Below are 21,416 nucleotides of genomic sequence, written 5' to 3' on the forward strand. Positions count from 1 at the left end.
ATCTAGTTTGCTAGTATTTTGTTGAGGATTTTAGCATCTATGTTCAGGGATATTGCCCTGTAATTTTCTTTTTCTGCAGTGTCTTTATCTGGTTTTGGGATTAGGATGATGCTGGACTCATAAAAACACCATGGGAGACGTTACTGGGAGATAAAAGGGGCAGATAAATTATCCTGAAAGGAAATAAAGGCAAGCAAAAAAATAAGGGTAGAGAGTAGCAACAGGAAAATGGTTTAAAAATAAAAAATAAAATAAAAAGACAAACACAAACAAAAAGACAGCAGGACAGAGAATAAAAGTGGAGAAAAAGAAAGAAAAGAAAAAAAGAAAGTTAAGCCAATAGAACAAGAATAGAGAGAGAGGTAAAGCAAGGGCAGGGAAAGAGGCCAATAAGAAATATGAAGGAAATAAGAGAGAGAAGCAATATGCTTATTGGTTATAATGATAATATCCCAGCAAGAAAGCAGAGAATATCAAGAAAATCTTGAAAATAGAACAAAACACATAAACAAACAAAAAACAAGCAAAACAAGAAAAAACAAATCCTTAAAAAATTAAAAACAATTTTAAAAATTAAAAGAGTTTTCTTTTCCCTCTTTTTTCTGGGTTTGAGATCCCAGCTTTTGGATGCCAGTCCACACTCCCAAGGGGAGGGAGCTTTGCAGCCTCTAATCCCTGGGCCTTGCAACCCAGCACTGGCTTCAGGGGGCATTCCCCCTTTCTATGCCCCCATCCCCTCTTACCACACTCTATGATGTTTCTTCAGTGCTCCCTACTTAAAATATGTCCACTCAGGTATATTTCTCTTGTTTTTCCAAGCTGGCTATGCGGTAATGTAGCTGTAGATCCAGTCTGTGGCCGGAAGCAAGGGCACTCTGCTCCTTGTCAGAGTGCCACCATCTAAACCTCCCAGGAGCTTACTTAACTATAAGTAAAATTGTCCACTAAACTGAAGATTTATAAAGCGTAATTATGGATTCTCCTAAATTAAAAATAGATTCTTTTAATTCCTTTTATATTTCAAGGAATGAATCAACAATAGTCATAACCACCATAAAAATATTACCGAGTCATATGAAGAAAGTTTAAAAGGAACCTCTGGGTCTACTGAATATTGTTCTTAGTCTTTCTTATTATTGTTTTAAAATAGTTTCATGCCAAGTGTGATTCTGTAAGAAAATTCTATAAGCCAATGTTTTATAATCACTTCCAAACAGATATGAAAAATGTTAGTGTAGACTGAAAAGATGTTCGCTTTGTTAAATTTGGGCAACAGGGTACTGTTATAAAGCACAGAAACTTCCAATGCAAATTTGGGAGGTGCTAAGTGCAGTGATTAAGAACACTAACTCAGAAAACACATGAACCCCCAGCGTTCAAATCTCAAATGCACTTTTTTTTAAAACATTTTTTTTTTTTAATGTATCTTTATTGATTTCAGAGAGAGGAAAGGCGAGGGAGAGAGAGAGATAGAAACATCAATGATGAGAGAGTCATTGATCAGCTGCCTCCTGCATGCCCCCAACTGGGGATCGAGCCCACAACCCGGGCATGTGCCCTGACCGGTAATCGAACCCCGATCCCTTAGATCCTAGGTCAACACTCAACCGCTGAGCCACGCCCGGCCAGGCTCAAATGCACTTTTATTTACCACTATGTGACTTGAGCCAAGTACTTAAGAAGTTTTCTTATCTATAAAATACCTCTTAAAATTGTTGTTATGCCTAAATAACATATGTTCTGAAAAGTGAACACAAGGCCGAGATAGGTACATATTCAGAGCACTATTTTTCCTAGACTATCAGTTAAACTTACACTACTCTTTTAGCAAAGATGCAGAAACTTGAATTCAGTGAGACAGCAGAATATGGTTACCTGGAAAGGCAGGCTTTAGTGACAGCACTGTGAAGATTTTCATTAGGATACTGTGACAGACGACGAGAAATCCGCAGCAGCTGTCTGGTAGAAAGTGATGCTGCCAGTGACTGTGCCTATTAAAAGGCAAAGACAGCCTGTTAAGAGTCTTGTTTCAACTTGCTGCAAGTCCCTTTAGATGGGTATCATAGCAGACTTCATTATTCCTGAAGGACAAGGCCAAACTTAAAATAAATATGTACTGTTAATGAATTATAAATAAAAATAAACAGAAACCAATTAACATTAAAACATTCTTAAAGATAGCTTTTTTAATCTATAAAAAGTGTTTATCAATTAAATTTAATGAAAGTATTCTCATTGTACTAAATGCTGTGTATACATGTTTTTGGAGGAGGTAGAGGTTAAACGGAGAAACGTTATAACATAATACAGGTTGCACTGGACTTAATAGCCCTTATGTACAATTAACTATTTTTTAATTATTTTTCTGTTTACACAAAGCTGAACTGTTAAGATGTCCTGAAAATGCTTAGAGCTTTAAGTAAATCTATGGCTTTTGAAATACAGAAAAAAAATTAATAGGCAATGTAGGCTGCTAACCACAGAGATGTCAACCAGTTTGTCACTTGGGTTGAGAATCCTTCCCCTGTACTCTCAGAATAATTTTACTTGTTATACTCCTGCAAATCCCAATAGTAGAAATGCTAATGCAGAGCTTAGGACATGTAAATACCAATAAGTATTTGTTAACTTGAATTTAAAATTATCTTGGCAGGAAGCACAATTAATGGTAAAGTTTATAAGCTTTGAAATCCAACAAATCAGGCTCCCATTTATTAGTTATGTGACCTTGAGAAATTTCTTAATCGCTTCAAGCCTCAGTTTCCTCATCTTTAAAATGGCAATAACAATGCCTTCATCTTTAAGGTCATTGTGAGGGTTAAGTTAGAAAATTATTCTAAAGCACTTAGCATAGGTCAAATACATATGGGAACATAACAAATACCAGTAATTATTATTAAAAGTCAGCCTCTTCAAAATGAAAAAAAAGCCTAACAGGAAGAGCATGTGACCTGTACATTAGAATGAATTTAATGAATCTGATTATTACTGGCCTAATTCCTAACTTAGATCACTAACATTAGGAGACAAAGGTTTTTCATTGAAAACCAGAGGAAAGAACTTTTGAAGCAACCAGCTCTTTGGGAGGGCAGAAGAGGCAAGGGTGAAATGTCACAGAGAGTGATGAGGGCCATATAGTGGCACTGAACACCTGAGGGAACAAAGAAGGGGACTCTATGATATTAACAAAGGGTTCAAAATGGACAATAGGAGGATGCAGAAGACATACTACATATTTGCTTGTTTTGACATTTCATTTAAGGTCATTTCTGTATGTCCCAAGGAAGAACGAATGACTTAATTTCTCCTCCCTCATGCATTATCCATAACTCTATGAAACATTGGTCTGCTATTAGTTTATATTTCAGCTATGACATGGGTTAAGTGACCCTTTGGGGACTAGGTTGGGAGCATGACCACCATTCACGACAAATCTTTTTTTTCTATTAAAAACACATTTTACGTTTCAAATAACTCATTTATAAGCAAACATTGGTTCATCCTTATTTCCAACAAATTTGCATTCTAGACATACAGACAATATTTAAATATAAGAAAGAAAATGTTACAATTCAAAATAGCATATAATTTAATGCCAAAATAAGTGAAGCACTTGACAACTGCATAGGGGCTTAAAATGTTCAAGTGGGAAGAAGAAATGCTATGAACAAAGGCATGAATGGAAAAGGAAAAGAAATACGTGCAGAACATGAGGAAACCAGCTTTATTGGAGGGTCCTGCTGGAAGCCTTGCTCCCAAATAACCTGTGACTGACACTTTGAGGAGTTTGGTCTGGTTACTAAAGGCAGCAGGACTTTCTTATGTGCAACATAGTAACATGATTTTAGAAAGACTAATCTGGCAGCAGAACTGAGACAGGAATCTGCCTACAAAAAGATAAAGCTCTACAGTAAGGTTACTGGCAAAAAGAATGGAGGGAAGGGATCAACAAATATTTCAAAGGACTTGGCAACTAATGGTTATAAGAAAAAAGAAAGAATTGAGGATAAGATTATTTCAGCCAGTATGACTGAAAGTATCAGAAGTTAAATATGACTCAGCAATTCCCATCCTTAACACCTGGGACCATGAAAAATTCCTACTTTAAATCATGGAAAATGTTTGACAAATGAATCCAACAAGAGATTCCCATGACAAGAGTCCTATTAAACCAGATGGTAACTTTCTAGGGTACTACATTCTAATCTCATTCCATGCATGACACAGTTCAGGCCTCACATTTCACTCCAGTAATCAGTAAGGATTTCTCATGGACTTGAAAAATACCAGCTCTCTCACTTAACATCAAAATGCTTTGCAATAACATCCAGTATAAAAAAAATCAGAACAAAGCTTTACATTCAGTCATTTTGGTGTTGAATAAAGGGTTTGGTTATCTCTGCTCTCACATCCGCCGTTAAAAATTGAGTGTACTTTAATTGAAAAATCCCTTATTTATTTAACATTTATAATATCAAATTTCCAAAAAAGCAAGTAAGGATGTTAGCACATTCCCTTAGTTACCATGGTTATGCAGTTTACGAGTATACCGTAAGGATTTTTCATATTAGCATGATTAATAATAGTACTTCAGCTTAAAGATATAAAGATTCTGATCAAAATTATTAAAAATAATTTTTCTCTTACTCCTCTTAAAGAATTATTTCTTTTACAAAAATGTAACATGATCTCAAGGAGATGAAACTCTACAGACAATCTATTAATTAATCAATTTATTCATTCCTTCATCAAACATTTAAGTATCTACTATGTGCCAGGCACCAGACTGGGAAATGGGAATAAAAGAATGAAAACCTGGCCTCAAGGAGTTCAAATTCTAATTTAAGAGATAAAAATACACTGTGATGCAGTTGCAATAGGTCAATATGAGAAGCATGCGCCAAATGTCATGAAAGCAGACTGGATATAGAGGTTACTTCTGCCTACGGGGGCTGAGAGACACCCAACAGAACAGGGAACTTGAGTGCAAGTGGACAGAAAGAAAGAACATTCCAGGCATCATCTAAAGCAGAGGCATGTGGGTTAAGTGCTGGGCTTGGAAAACAGCAAGTAGCAAAGTGTGATACAGCTGAGGGAACTTTAAGAAATGAGGCTGCAAAAGCAGCCAGGGTGAGATGGAACTCCGCAAGCATGCTTAGCAAGTTGTCCTTCAGTCTATAGAAAAAGAGAATCCATTGCCTAATAGTTTTAAGAACGGAAGAACTTAGGAAATGGATTTGGGAAAGATCATTCCTGGGACAATATGAAAGATTCACCCATCCATTTAACAGATATTTGTTGAACATCTACTATGTAGTAGGCAAAGTTCTAGATGCTGGGGATACAGAAGGGACTACAGCAAATAAAACTTTGCCATCCCAGAACTAAAATCTGAGTGAAGGAAAACGAACAATAAAAAATGAGTAAAGCAGCCCAGCCTGAGTGGCTCAGTTGGCTGAGCATCATCCTGTGCACCAAGGTGCTGCCAGTTCGATTCCCAGTCAGGGTACATGCCTGGGCTGGGGGATTCAGTCTCTGGTCAGTGGACATGCAGAAGGCAACCAATTGATGTTTCTCTTTCACTGATGTTTCCCTCTCTCTCTCTCTCTCTCTCAGGACGTCCTCAGGTGAGAATTAAACAAAACAACGGAGTAAACCATGTATTATGTTGAAGGGTAATAAGCCCTATGAAGAACCTTAAAACAGAGAGAAAGGAATAAAATGGGAAAGATGTGTGATTCTAAATAAGAGTGTTTCAGGAAGGCCTCACTGAAAAGGAGACATCTGAGCAAATCCAAAAGGGGCAAGGGAGCAAACCTGTAGCTACCTTAGAAGAGCAATGGAGGAAGAAGAAACACCAAGTGGAAGGGCCCTGAGGCAGGCACTAGTGTGTTCAAGGAGCAACAAGGAGAACGGGGCAGGTGAAAAGTGAGTAGAGGGAGGTAGCTGGAGATGAAGTCGGTCGTGAAAGCTAGAAAATGATCCCCCCAAAGATATTCACATCCTAATCCTTAGAACCTGTGAATTTTACCTTATATGGCACAGCTGACTCTGCAAATAACATTAAAGGTATTTGAGATGTGGACATTTTTCTGGATTACCTGGATTGCCACTAAATGCAATCCTATGTATCCTTATGAAAGGGGGGGCAGAAAAGGAACTGACATGGAAGGTGATGTGACCACAAGTCAAGGAATGCCGGCAGCCACCAGAAGCTGAAAGAGGCAAGGACCGGAGTCCTCCTTTGAGCTCCGAAGGGAATGTGACCCTGCTGGCATTCAAACTTTGGTGTCCAGAACTGTGAGAAAATAAACTTCTTTTGTCATAAACCACCAATTTATAGTAATTTGTTATAACAGCCACAGGAAGGTAACAGAGAGCCACAAGAGGAATAGAGTATTGGTGAAAAGGGCAGATAAGAGGAAATAACAATATTCTAGGAGAAAGATTATGAAATCCAATACTAGGATAATTACTGACAATAGTTAAGAACACAGATTAGACATCAAGATGCTAAATGGATGAGATCTGCTTTCAGGTTAAGTAGAAATATCCGGAAAGCAAGGAATCATCAATGATGTCAAGGTTTCTAATTTAGGTAATTTGGTAGACAGGTTAGTAGCAAAGTCAGGAAATTAAATAAGGAATAGGTCAATATAAAGGGGAAAGATCATTTAGTTCTATATCTCATCATCACAACATCCTTATGCGGAACACGGCACTGTTCCCATTTTACAGATGAGAACACTGAGACTCATAGTTACAGTAACAGCCCTAGGTCTTTCCAACATACCATCCCAGCATGGAAATACAATTAGAGATAAAGAATAAATCAGAAAAGAGTAGTCAGAAGCTGATGCTAAAGATGTAGGCATTATTATAGAAGTGGTATTTGAAGCCATAAGAACAGATGAGACCACTCAGCATAGGAGACAGAGGAAGCAGTGCCAAACCCCAGGAGTGCCAAGGATGCCTCTAGAGCTCAAATTGTTTTCCATGATATCAGACATGAGGAGCTAGAAGAAATGTTAAAATCACTGAAAGAGTAAAACATATGCAAAGAACAAAGCATAACACAGGAATAAAAACACCAGTTTAAAAAACAGATTTTAAAGCAGTAAACTCCAAGAACAAAAGCAGCAGCCTGTCAGCAACAGAAAATCCAGACTTACCGTTGGATCCTGTGTCTCTCTGAGTTTGTGTGTAAATGATAACAATTTGTCCAAAGCTTCCTGAGGCATATTTGGGACCTATTTTATGAGAGAATTGAGGAAAGACAGAATGAACTGGGATATCTGATCAATAAATCAGAAATTATGGCTACTTAGTAAATAATATTAGAATTACATTTTTAAAAAGACCCAATGACAGCTTACACATTTAATTCATGGATAAATTTACTTATTCATCTTCTCAGGAAACACCTATACCCACACACCCACTGCTCTCTCTTTAAGAGTCAGGTAATTAAGACCAAGCCACTCTTCTTCATTTACAGTTCTATCACTAGCATAAAACTGAGAGGAGCCTCAACTCAAAAACACATATACAATAGTATGCCTATAAAAAACTTTCATATACTATCATTTCCTTTTTTGTTAGCTTCAGCATGATTTTTAAACCCCAATTTAGGCATTTTCTTACTGAAACCAAACTTAGTCATTTAGTAGTTATCTTATGTCTATGTCTACTAAGTCACATAAGACATCCTTGGATAAAGGATGGATGTTCAAGTTGTCCATTTTTTCAGAACTTTTAAACTGCATATCAAAGCCTATAATCAGTTTATCAATGAACTCTGAAGAATAGTTGCCCAAATAACATACACTGATTGCCTTAGCTATAACAATTTAATCTAATTAAATATAATTAATTATAAAAAAATTTTACTTAATAAGAAATTAAAAGTTTTAATTTTTTTTCTTTCTTTTTAAATATATCTTTATTGATTTCAGAGAGAGGAAAGGAGAGGGAGAGAGAGAGATAGAAACATCAATGACGAGAGAGTCACTGATCGGCTGCAGCCCAAAACCCGGGCATGTGCCCTGATCGGGAATCGAACCCCGATCGCTTGGATCCTAGGTCGATGCTCAACCACTGAGCCACACCCGGCCAGGCCTTAATTTTTAAAAAACACACAAAGAGGTATTACAAGAACATGTAGAATGTAGCTATTTCAGAAGTAAGCTGCTCAGGGTTTCTTTGGTCATTTAAGTGATTGAAACTTTTTAAAATTCTAAGTTCTATTCAGTACATACTTTATCTTATTTACCCTTTAAATTAACCCAGTGATATAAGAAGCAGTACTATCCCATCTTCAGATAAAGAAATTATGGTTGAATAATTTACCCGAGATACGGAAGCTAGTAAGTAGTGAATTTGGCATTTAACGGCAAGTTGTATTTAAAACCTATGCCTTTATCCACAACCATGCTCACGAGACCTAAAAAGTTCATTCTCATATTTTAAAGAAGATGAGTGTTAACTTTTTATGTAATAAGTTAATTATTTGTGATCCAGAACACCATCAAATAGAACTTTCTATGACGATAGAAAGGTTCTTTACCTATGCTTTCTAATATGTCAGCCAAAAGTCCCCATGTAGCTATTGACCACTTGAAATATGAGTGAGAAACTAAATTTTTTAAAAAATACATTTTTATTGATTTTTAGAGAGAGAGGAAGGGGAGGGAAAGAGAGAAACATCGATTGGCTGCCTCCTGAAGGCTCCTACTGGGAGTCAAGCTCACAACCCACGCACGTGCCCTGGCTGGGAATCGAACAGGTGACCTCTTGGTGCATGAGATAGTGCTCGACTACTAAGCCACACCAGCCAGAGCCTGAGAAACTAAATTTTAGAAGTTTATGGCCAGTGCTGCTACATTGAATAGTACAGCTCTAGAAAATACTAAGCACAATGCCTGCTTAAGGCAGACACTGAAGTAATGGATAACATATACTTCAAGCCACGAGACAACTAGCCAGGTAAGTATAGGATAGGATATATTACAGTCCTTAGGGGACCAAGACTTTTTAGTATATTCTACAGAATCTAAGAGACAGCCTTACATCCATGGTTCTGAAAATATGGTCCCAAGACCAGCAGCAACAACATCAGCATCACCTAAGAACTTTAGAAACGCAAGTTCTCATGTACCATATCCCAGACCTACTGACTCAGCAATCTGCATTTTAGCAAGGCCTCCAGATTATTCTGTAAAATGTTAACATTTAAGAACCATTATATGAGGACATTTGGGAGTAAGTAGGGAGAAAGAGCCAAAAATGTCCAATTCTTCTCCAGAAGGAGTAAGAGTGCCTTAAAAAGAGAAAAACTGAAGGCAGCAGGCTAGAGCTGGCCTTACTCTTACCATTTCCTTAATCACTTGGATTTCTTCACTTTTGACAAGTGGTTTCATGTAATGGAAAAAGAACATGGTTAAGAATTCTGGCCCCAGCCACTGCTGTGTTGTGCTTCCAATAACAGGGGGCTCTGCCAAGGCGATGATTCTGAAGGAGGGGTGGACAGGAAAAATGGATCTAAAAGAGAAAAAAAATTTAAAAACATAACCTTTCACATTAGAAATTAGGTCGTGGTAGCTAAAGCGAAGGCAATGAAAAGTCTATAATGCTGTTAATCTAGTCAAAGCTATTATCCAAAAAACAGACCTTGAAAAAAGTCAGGACATTCTAAGAACCGAAGATTAAAACAAACAAAAAAAGAATCATCTACGGCTAATATAAGATGTACCATAACCCCTGATGAAACTCCATCCCTGGCACAAACCACTGCTTTGGATGTGCTACTGTGCCTACAATAAATTTTCTCCATCGTCCCTTGAAACAAAATCCCATCCAATCCATATTCAGTACATAGGTCCCTTTTCTTTATTCAGATCTCCTCAAAATCTCCTATCTTGCAAGGAATCAACTATATGTCAATCTTAGAAAGACAAAGAAGTATGATTCAAGATGAGGAGACTTTTCAAAATATAGAAAATTTAAGCATCATAGGGGTTGGATTAAATTTAAATTTGGATTGGCAATAATAATACTTAGGTCTTAAAAAGGTGGAGAAAATTTAACTTTTATATAATTTACTCTCTTGTCATTTTATAGGAAACATTATTACTTTTAAAGTGAACTCTTTTCTAAATCTCTGCTAGGGAATCTGAAAATGTAAATATTCTAAGGTACACAGAAGAAGAAGAAGATAAGACTTCCCAAGAGTAGCTTTTGGGGAAGGGAATAGAAATTCCTTATTGTGACCTAATCACCAAGACCATATACACACCTTGATTGTTTCTGAGGGCTTTTACATTCTTTGCAGGTAATCACATGGCTAATATACCCTTAAAAATGGCTTAAGAAATGTTAGAGACTTAACTTCTCTTGTTGCAAAAACACCAAGAATACCATGGACATGGCAGTTAGAAATAGCACGATGGCCATACACCAGACCACATGCCTGCATTTCTCACAGGAAGTAAGGACCAAAATAGAACTACCTCCTTTGATGAGAAAAACTACTTTGGGGAAAGGGTGAGTACAAATACTATAGATTGCTAAATATGTCCCTTCCTGCCACTGACCAGAGCAAAGATGAGGGGTGAGATTTTCTTGAGAATATAGTGAATTACCAATAATTTATTTTACCAAGAGAAGGCTTCCGGTTATCTGAGGTAAGCAGTAAAGATCAGTGGCCTAGTCTCAGTTGTAATTATTTATGCTCTAATGTTTTTTCATTTTTATTGAATATTTTATTTATTTTTTATTGTGAGTGAAAACAGTTTATAATCTCTCAGTTTTTATTATAAATCAGTGGTGAAGCATAATGACACTGGGTAGATTTCTCTGGACCCTATTACTCTTACTCTTATGTTTGAAGATATTTAGGATCTGAGCTTTCTCTCCTACCTCCCCCAAAACTCCAGCATCTCTTTGATAGCAAATTAGGTCATGCAAATTTTTAACAAAATACAAGGTAGATCCAGGATTTTATGCCTAAGTCTTTGTGTTTGACTCTCAAAACAAAGAGCCTTAAGCAGGTTCTGATTCTGAGAAACAATCCTAAATATGTTTATGGACAAAGAACAGTTCTAAACTCTGTGACTGTGAAGGGTCTAATTACTTATTATTGAATGTATCGGTTTTGTCTTTTTATTCAGAGAATCCACCTTCTTTCACAAATTCACAGAAGACCAAATTTAGAAGAGCTGCTCTGCTTTTGAGTAGGAAGCATTATTTTCATTTCCTGTCATGTACCTTTGTTTTGTCCTTGCCATCCAAGGTCTTCAAAAAGTTTCTTGCAATGACGGTTAGGAACTACAGCAATTCATTTATTTACTTACTTAGTGTCTGCTCTTTTCCTGGTATTACACTAGACCATGGGTGGTATAAAGACGAATAAGGAATGTGTCCATGCAGTTTGCTATAATGCAGAGAAAAAAGGGGGAAATAGGGGCTGTGTACAGAACTGCACAACCTCTAGGTTCTGAAGTGGAACATTAGTATTCCAGTATGCGAGGCCAATCACAAAATCCTCTTCTGGTTCATGATTAATGCCTTTGTAGAAAACTTCTATATTATTCTTTCAAGTTCCTTAATATATAAATTTGACAAAAATGTACCATATTTTTCAAAAGATTGGAGTGTACTGTAACCTTTTTTGTTTTATTATAGCTTGAGGTGTAACTGACATATAATAAAATGCATATTTAAAATGTACAGCTTGATAATTTTTTATATTTATTTACACCTATAAAACCATTATCACAATCACAAAAATGAAAACTTCTATGACCCCCAAAGTATCCTCAGACTCCTTTGCAATCCCTCACTTCTGCCCCTTCTTCACACCCCCAGGGGAACTATTTACAGTTACATTATATAGCCTGTATTTTCTAGAATTTTATACAAATGGAATCACACAGTATGCACTCTTTTTGGTCTGGCTTCTTTCACTCAGCATAATTATTTTGAGATTTTCCATGTTGTTATGTATATCAATAATCCATTCCTTTTTATTGCTGAGAAACATTGAAAAGTATTCTCTAAAAATTTATATCCATAGCATCCAAATGAACATACTGACTGCAATATATATATATATATATTTTGGTTAAATACTCAAGTATATTTTTTCTATTGATTTTTAGAGAGGGAGAGAGGGAGGGAGGGAGGAAGAGAGACACATGGATTGATTGCCTCCCACACGTGCCCCAAGAGAGGCTGGGGACCGAACCTGCAACCCAGGTGTGTGCCCTTGCCCAGAAATCGAACTGGAGACCCTTCTGTCCAAGGGCCAATGCTCTAACCACTGAGCACACCAGCCAGGGTTTGACACCAATATTTTTATTTTTAAAATCTTTTTGTAACATCTTTTTGCTTTTTAAATTTTTAATATTTATGGAGTAGTATCTATTTATCTAAAGTTAAGCCATATCTTTAGCTTCACTTGTTACTTGTTGTTAAATTCTAGTAAAATTAAAGTTATCCTTTAGTTTAAATTCTAATAGTGCTTGTGTCTTAATTCCCATTTACCACTTCAGCCTTTGTATTACCCACCAGTACGTCAAACCACCTGAAAGTGGTTGGCAGATCCTCAGGAGTACTCAGTTCTCTAACCTTCAGACTTGGAGAACCTATTAGCATCAGGTTCCATATGACCTATTTATATGTAAAGAAGCCTTTGGGGAGAACCTAGCAAACAAAAAGGTCCTTCTCATCCTGTTATTCAATAGCTTGATAACTGTTTCTGCAGTCAGCATACATTTCTCTGCCTAACCTACCTGTCTCAGAAACTGCCTTCTTTTAATTGGGCCAGGTCACTCAGGTACTCCACTAGAGTCAGTACCAAAAAGCCAGCCACAGGCAATATACGTCCAGAGCAATGACCATCATTTTACTTAAATTCTAACCACCTAGCTTGCTCTCATGTTAACTGCTTTTCTAACTAGGAGAGAAGAGATTAAGGATGAATCCAACATCTATTGTTGGGCCATGAAGCAGAGATTTCTGGATTATAACAAACCACTTAGCAGAGTGGAAAGTGGAATAACTTTCCCTTTTAGTTTTCAAATCACAGAATTTTTTGTGTCCAGATTCTGTTATGTGACTAATTAATTACTAGAAATTCTGAGCGATCACTTATCGTCAAGACTTTCAGGTACTGCTCACGTTGTAACCATTTCCTCTTTGGACAAATCATCCTATGCCCTGCTTACATATTTGTAAATAAGACTTTTTTTCTACCTAGAGAAATGAAATGTCTGATAGTTTTCACTCATTCAGACTTTTCACATAAGCATTTCTAAAAATTGCTTTTCCTTGGCTTACAAATTATGGTGTGGCCTCTCAAATTACAGATCATGCAGCCAGGGGCTTGGTAAACCTACCTGTTGTATCTGGAGGACTTTTTCTTACCTGAAATCTTTAGAGTACTTATGATTCTCTCCACACATATCCGTCCTCCTGATATTCTAGCTGCCTAATCACTTAACTATTAGGTTCTGTTATAATAGTTAATGGTAATGGATATAGTCCATTTCTGGAGAAATGCCAGTTATGTACCTGTATTTTGTTTTTTCTGAATATCTTGGCCTGTGTTTGAGTTTTATCTCTCCTTTCTCTTAGCAGGGATAATATTACTCTCTAAAGGTACTATTTCCACTGGAGTTTTGAGTAGAATTGATTAAAACTGACAATATCACCCACATGATATACAATGAAGTTTGGCAAAAGAGTCAAATATAGTGTTTCACACTATGAAGCTGAAAGGCTTGGTAGTTAGCTGTGAATTATGACACTCTATGGTATCAGACATGTCATTAAAAGGCAAAGTGTTCCTAATTAGAAGGTTCATAAATGATATGTTGCTATCTTAGAAGATCATCTAAAACTAAAATTACCTTTGAGTCTCCTGGCATTTATCCTTATTTAGGTTAAGATTTACTTACTCATTCAAAAATACTACGTAATCTACTATGTGCCAGGTGTTATGGCATCAGAAACAGAGATAAAGTATAGACAGAGAGTCCTGACAAGATTAAAGTCCTAGGTTCCAGTTATTTCCTGAGGTGCAACTGCATCCTTGCCCTTCCTTTGAAAATATGAGATACCATTAAGTTCCTTTACAACAATTAAACTTTTTTTGTTACTTGTAACTAAAGGATTCCTGCCAAACACAAATATAAAAATTGTTCCTACCTGAAAGCCCAACAGATGTCTAAATTTACCAAACTGGGTCTAGAGGCAAAGAAACTCTTAAATTTGCCTTCCCTTCATTACCTTTGACCTTTTTCTCTATCTCAAAATCCCCAAACATTAATAGCTGAGTTTGTTTAAAGACTATCAGAAATAATCATTTGGAAGACTTAGGTTATGAGTTTCTAATTTGCAGTTCCAGTGCTAATGCCAAGAGTAACATATTAGATACAAATAGCATATAAAATCAATCCAAGCTATATAATGGGCCATATTACTTACAAGAACAACACATGAAATGAATTAATGTCCTCACTGAGTATAAATCTCCTGCTTTTTATGCTGTCCTTTTAGTTAAGGTGACAGCTCTCTTTTTTTTTTTTTTTTTTTAATATATCTTTATTGATATATCTTTATTGATTTCAGAGAGAGGAAAGGAGAGGGAGAGAGAGAGATAGAAACATCAATGATGAGAGAGTCATTGATCGAGCTCACAACCCGGGCATGTGCCCTGACCAGGAATCGAACCCCGATTGCCTGGATCCCAGGTTGACGCTCAACTGCTGAGCCACGCCCGGCCGAGCGCCAGCTCTCTATCTAATAAACACAGCCTTGAAAGAAATACTGTCAATTGGCTTAAAGGAAAAATCTAACCCAATATAACTCTACAAGAGTACATACTTATTCTCAGAAAGACAAAAATGGGCCAAAAAAATTTAACCAAGGTTAACCAAGAAAATGTAAACAAATTTACCAACAATCCATTATCACCAGGTGAAACAGATTCTGATAAGAAAAAGAATTAGACTTTGAAATGGTAGATACATTTCTGACAGAGAGGAGAATCAGTTGTTGGACATCTCGCCTCTGAATGAAGTCAATGAAGTCCTGACAAATTGTCAGAATGTAATTCTGACATCTAACTAATGAAAGCTGCAGGAAAAGAAACCAGAGGAAATGGTAAGTGGGAGGGGAGAGAGCTCTAGAATGACATACAAGCTACAAGTATGAAGAACAGCAAGTCCCAATTAGTGCTCGTCAGAATACACTAAGGGAGAAAAATTAAATTGACAGGAGATGCACTGATAGATGCCCCAATGTGCTGAGAGGAGATTTAGACAACAGGGAAGTGTTTGGATGAAAAGTGACAAATACATAGAAAAGAGGGTCAGTCACTTCCTCCTCCATGTTCCCACAGCATTACTATACAGATCTCTATTCTAACATTTAAAAGCTGCATTGTAATTAGTTACTTATATATCTGCCACTTTTCATATGTAGGGAAGTATTAACTTTAGGAAAACAAAATGTGTGCAAGGAAGGATAAACAACTGCAGTTTACTGAATGACTCGGCTATGTATAGTTCTTACGCTGTGAAAACGCAAACCCTCAATAAAGTTCCAAACAAAATTGCTACATGACTATTTAGGAGAAATAGGGAATAGGAAGTATGTATGTGTAATGAAAGAATACTAAACCTTAATTTTCCATAGTAGGAAGTCACTAGATAGTGCCTAACACTGAAAAATAAATCAAGGAACATCACTGAAAGTATCCTGTTTAGTGATATGGAGGTAAATACCAAAAAAAACAGCTATGAATTGAAAGTGGTAGCTACTGGAGGGTGTCAAATGGGAGTGTCCTAGAACAGATGACAGGACTGATATTTTAAATTAAAAGACCTGAAAAACTATACAGCTCAAGTTTCATGAATGTTTAACAATAATGAAAAATTCAAATAAAAATAAAAAGTAAATGAAGGAAACCAAGCAGTGCTATGACCCATCTCCACCTATTCAAAGTGATCTCTGCAGATAGAACGGGGGCTGGTTTATATTCACAGGAGAGTTGAAAATCAACAGTGACAAAGATGTGACACTTTTAAGGAGTACAACTAACCACTCTGAGCCAAACCCTGAATGTAATGCTCAGTTGCTACTCTGTTCCTGAAAGTGTTTTCATTTGTAAAACTGCCTGTGACCATTAGGGAGAACTTGAGTACTTTTCACAGAAAAGGGTTTTCATTTCCTGGATGTTTGGCTACAAACACAATGCTCCTGAAGTCCAAAGGGAAACTGATGGGCAGGCTTGCTGAGAGTTACTGCCCAACTGCTTTGATTGATCTCCCTGAAAAATGAAAAATTCTCCCTGACAAATGAGTCACATGCAAAAGCTGAATGTCATAAACTGAAGGTACGAAATCAATGGGATCTTCATACTTGCCTCCCTAACACTCAATCAAACCACTAGAGAAATGAGATGATGTGCACTTCAGAAGCATAAATAGCTGTGCCATCAAGTGAATTTTAAAATAATTTATACAGAGAGAGTACATCTAACATTTCCTCTCTATGAAAAAATTCCAAGGCAATTTTTAAACAAAACTCTTCTTAAAACATAAACAATTACCATTTGTATAATTTTAATGACAGCAAACCCCTTGGATTGAAGTTAAGCTTTAATTAAATAAGATCCAATTAAGTGACTAAGAATTCTCCAAAGCAGCAATCGCTAATTATGTCATAATAGCCCTTAAAATGTAATGAGACAGAAAATAACTTATATTTGCCAAACCTCCTCTAAGGAAAAGTATAGTATACAGCAGAAAGAAATATTTTCCTTCAGTCTTTTTATTTTGAAATTTTTCAAGCCCACCAAAAATTTGAAAGAATAGAATATGAACACCCATGTACCCTTCACCAAGATTTCACCAATTGTTAAGATTTTACATTTATGTTCTCGCTCTCTTGATCTCTCTCTCTTCGTGTGGTATGTATGTGTTTGTATGTCTTTCTTTACCTGAAACATTTGGAAGTAAGTTGTAGATATCTTTCTACTTTATCCCTTAAATATCTCAGCATGTGGCTCCTAAAAATACGAACAGTATCCTTCAAAACCACAATACTACTATGCTACTTAAGAAAATTAATATTCATTTAATGTCATGTAATTTATATGGTCCATATTTAAACTTTCCCAATTGTCCCCACCATGTCTTGTATAGCTGTTTTCATTTTATGTCCTGATCCAGGATCCCATCAAGTCTTATACATTGCATTTGGTGGTTATGTCTCTGGAAAATGTTTAAAGAAGCCACAAAGGATAATCCTGCATCAGGTGGCATACTCCAGTAATAACTGATGACTTCTTAGGAATAGGATGAGTTAACGATGAAACTTTTTTTGTTTATTTGTTGAAAGAGACAAGGTATAGGGCAAAAACTTAATTGGCTAGGGCAACAGAAAAAGAACTACCTTCTTAAAATTCATGTCCTTATAAAATGTTGAAACACTTATGTGAAAGTAGTCTGAGAGTGCAGAATTCATCTTGGGTAGTAACCTCAAGTTTTATGACAGCAAACCCTTTGGTGTCATAACTATGAGCATGCCCAGGACACCAAATTATTAAGCTGTTCAAAGTTATCTTGGCTTGACCTTAAGTTTAAAAGAATAAAAAAAAGAAGACACACTAAGTGTGCCTTGACAGTACGTGTAGTGTATCCAAAATTACCTCTTCTGCAGCTGCTCATCAGATATTTGCAGCTCCTCTTTTAAACGCATATACCTGTCTTCTCTCAGCAGCCTGGAGCCATCATAGAGGCTTAGCTCTCGATCATGGATCAACCTAATGAGATAAAGGAAAGTTAGAAAATAAAATAATCAGTTTTGAACAGTGAAGTTATTAGAAGTAGAATCAGTCAGTTAACCTTTTAATAATGTCCATTATTACTGACAATTGAGTCTAACAATTTTAGGTGCACCTTTCAAAATTTCAAGTTGGCTAATGCTATTATAGTTGGCAAAAATATTGGTTTCTGTACTGAAGGGCAGTAGTCATGGATACTAGATGTGGACAGGGAGGAGGAGAACAGGGAGGAGCTGGAAAGGGGAAGGAGGAGGGCATGAAAAGAAACAGCTAAATGAGTGACTCAGGATAACCATGAGGTGCATATTAATGTACAAGGCAGCTGGCACATGCTCCCTTGGGTCCAATGTAACTTTTTAACTAATAGTTGTATTATCAAAATATTTCTATCTTTGGAATTACAGGATTTAAAATATCAAAAATCTTTATAAACAAATAACTAGTGCTATTTCATATATCCACTATGATGTTGACCTAACTATCCACAGTACAATAGCATTGTCTTCCAGAACAGAAAAGTTCTGTTCTAGATCTTACACCAACCATGGAGTCTCCTGATGCCCACACTACAGTTGCCCCACACAAGGTCTACTTGATAAGAACTGAGGGGAAGGGAGACTGCATAATGCAGAGGTAAGGAGCATGGGCAATGGAGTCAGTTGGACCTGGGTTCAAAACTAGCCCTGTACATTATTAGAAGAATGAATACGGAGGGTAGAACTACTCCATTTCTTTAAACTTTTATAAAATTAGGGCTATAATATCAGCCTCATAGTAGTGCTGTGAAAATTAAACAGTTGATGAAAGGCATGTGCTTAATACAGTTGTTCTCAACCTTGGCTCCACATTAGAATCTGCTTTTGAAATTTCAAGTTGGTTAGAGCTCAGGCATCAGTAATTTTTAAGCTTCATGCCCACAAGGTGATTCCAAAGTTGAAAACCTGAGATATACGGGCTTAGCATAATGCCCAGCACAGAATAAGTGCTCAATTAATGGTAGCTGCTGTTATTGTTACTACTTGGCCTAATGGGCAAGAGATAGCTAATAAAAGGGGGAGTGTTATTTTGTTTGTGTCTACATTTGTCTGTTTAGAAGAGAAAAAATTATAAATCTATTGATTGTTTACGGTAAATCACTGAAAGTAATTTTAAATGCTCTCAAATCTAATCAGGATTAACACAATGTTTTTGGAATCTTTAATTCCACTCAGTAACTACAAGTTTTTAATGGAAAAAAACTTTGAATAGTTAGTTGGGGAATTATTCCACTTATTTGAACTTTCCTGATAAGTCAAAGTTAAAAACCAAATGTCTAAAAGTGATAGAATCAAGCTGGAACAACTAGAAAAAATTAGTATCATTACTGACACAGGTTGGGAATATTTTCCATGAATGTCACACATGAAATTTTTTCTTAACATTAAATTCAAGACCAGTTAATTAGGAATGTGTGGATATTTTACCCACCTAAAACTGCAATATGAGAACAACAAATGTTCAACTTTGTGAACACAAAGTGAACTCTTCAGCTTAAAAACATAATAAAACAGCTATTACACATTTTATAGGAGGAACTACATTTTCTCTCAAAAAAAATTCCAACGAGATCAACCAGTAATGTAAATCTATGATTCATAGGGAGTTTGAAAACAGTGGAGCTCACTCCAACAAACTGTAGAAACTTGAGCTGTGTGACATGCTGCATCTATTAATAAGCAAATATAAAATCTTTCAAAATCACTACTAAAAGTTTTCTTAAAACACACATTTTTAAAGATCTGCTGTTCTACTTGGATAGAGAATAATATGTTTTTAAGGATCTACATTTTAAAAAAGATAAGAGTTCCATGTCTATTGTTTACTTGGCATGTGCGACACATGCAAACCTTTGCAACACGGCAAGTGTGCCTGCGTTGACCCGATGAATGCCATCCAAGAGGACCAGCTTTCCCTCCAGAGCAGCATTGACAAGGGGCGAGGAGCGCCAGGCAGTGTCTCCATTGGGAAGAGTGTACCTCTGCTGCAGCAGATCACGTGCTGTCATATCCTAAAACCAAAAACACCACCCACCAAAAAAAATGTGGAATTAATTTTTAAGACATGGATGGCTGCTTATTTAGCTTTATAGTTACACTCTTTGAACATTACATACAACAACTGGGAATTGATCTCCAACACATCAAAGAAAAAGATATTTAGAGGTTTTCTTGGCCATCTGAGGGTTTCTTCCTTACTTATCCACATAACACAGCAAGGGTGAGGGGTGGTTTTTTCCTTTTAATTTCGCATTTCTCCCCTTTTAAAATGTTCATTTGATATCTACACAGATAACAGCAGTAGTTTCCACATGATTTCAATGGAATTAACTCAATCAGCTTTGTTCCCAAAGGGATGAACATGTATGGATTCCTTTCTAAGAATCAGAGGCCATACAAACTCAACTGGTAGAGATGTTCATCAATAATATGCCTTTTCTTGCAGTTGACGAGTTCTCCTGAAATGTCATGCTAGGGACCATCAAAGTGACTCATTATATTTAAAGGGGCTTGAAAATGAAGGAATCTGCAGAGAACAGTCATCAGCTAAGATATAGGGAATTGACAAACAATAATATGACACTTATAAGCAATTTTTTAACTCACATAATGTGCTAGCACAAAAACTGTAACAGATTTAAGCAAACTATTAATAGTAGTGGCATATAAAAGTCTATGTGCTATTAAAAAAATCTGGTGCCATATAATATGAACAATTTTTTCTTAAATGTGTTAATGTTGAAGATAATAGTTTTTCTGTTATCAGCTTCAGATAATTTTAGTGCCACTTATATCAAACAGAAAGCAATTTTAATGCAAAATTCACCTTTTGTAAATTCTGTGATACCCACTTCAAGTTTTAAGCAGATAGAAAACTAATGAATTTGCTTATATTCACAATGGAAACATATATGTATCAAAACCAATGTTCTCACTATCATAAAAATACTGACTTAGGAAGTACGAATAGGCTTATATTAAACCATAAAGACACTTAAGAAACAATAACATTCAAACTCAGTAAGTCCCCATAGCCCCAAAGGGCTGGCTTTGGCACATTATCAAAATTTGGCTTAACTCATTAATTTTATTTAATTTCTCAATTATGAGTTTTAAATTCTATGCAAACTATATGAGCATGTCATTCTAAGCTGCCAAGACAGTTACAACAGCCAAGACTAAATTTATCACCATCATCAGTGTTTACTAAGATGGTTCATGGTGAGAATGAGATCATTCCCACTCATGGCTGTGCTACACACCAGGAAATGGATCACTCTGCAAGAAAAGTAGCACAAATCAAAATAAATGTTTGTGGGTCATTTTCATAATCAACTGATGAAAAAATCAAGTATGTATGTGTGTATATATATATGTACACATATACTAGTATACATATATAAAATCTTTTTAGAGTAAACATAAAGATGGTTAAGTTTTAAAAAACCTCTTGATACTACTTATTCCAGAAAAATATTCACCACAGAATTACATCACATACTGTCCTAGAGAATAAAACAAACAGAAAA

At 36.2% G+C, this 21,416-nt stretch overlaps 1 protein-coding gene across 1 annotated transcript in view; it reads right to left on the reverse strand.

The window, feature by feature from the left end:
- Positions 1–21,416, reverse strand: part of VWA8 (von Willebrand factor A domain containing 8) — a 331,062-nt gene that overhangs the window by 207,707 nt on the left and 101,939 nt on the right. Inside the window, exons 13-17 of the mRNA XM_081127980.1 lie at positions 19,738–19,898; positions 17,717–17,830; positions 9,372–9,540; positions 7,173–7,250; positions 1,876–1,991 (exon numbers count right to left, since the gene is read on the reverse strand). Of these exons, the coding sequence (XP_080984106.1) occupies positions 1,876–1,991; positions 7,173–7,250; positions 9,372–9,540; positions 17,717–17,830; positions 19,738–19,898 (638 nt within the window). The remainder of the gene's footprint in view (positions 1–1,875; positions 1,992–7,172; positions 7,251–9,371; positions 9,541–17,716; positions 17,831–19,737; positions 19,899–21,416) is intronic.

The sequence above is a fragment of the Miniopterus schreibersii genome (assembly GCF_964146895.1).
Source record: "Miniopterus schreibersii genome assembly, chromosome: 2".
Taxonomy (NCBI): Eukaryota; Metazoa; Chordata; class Mammalia; order Chiroptera; family Miniopteridae; genus Miniopterus; species Miniopterus schreibersii.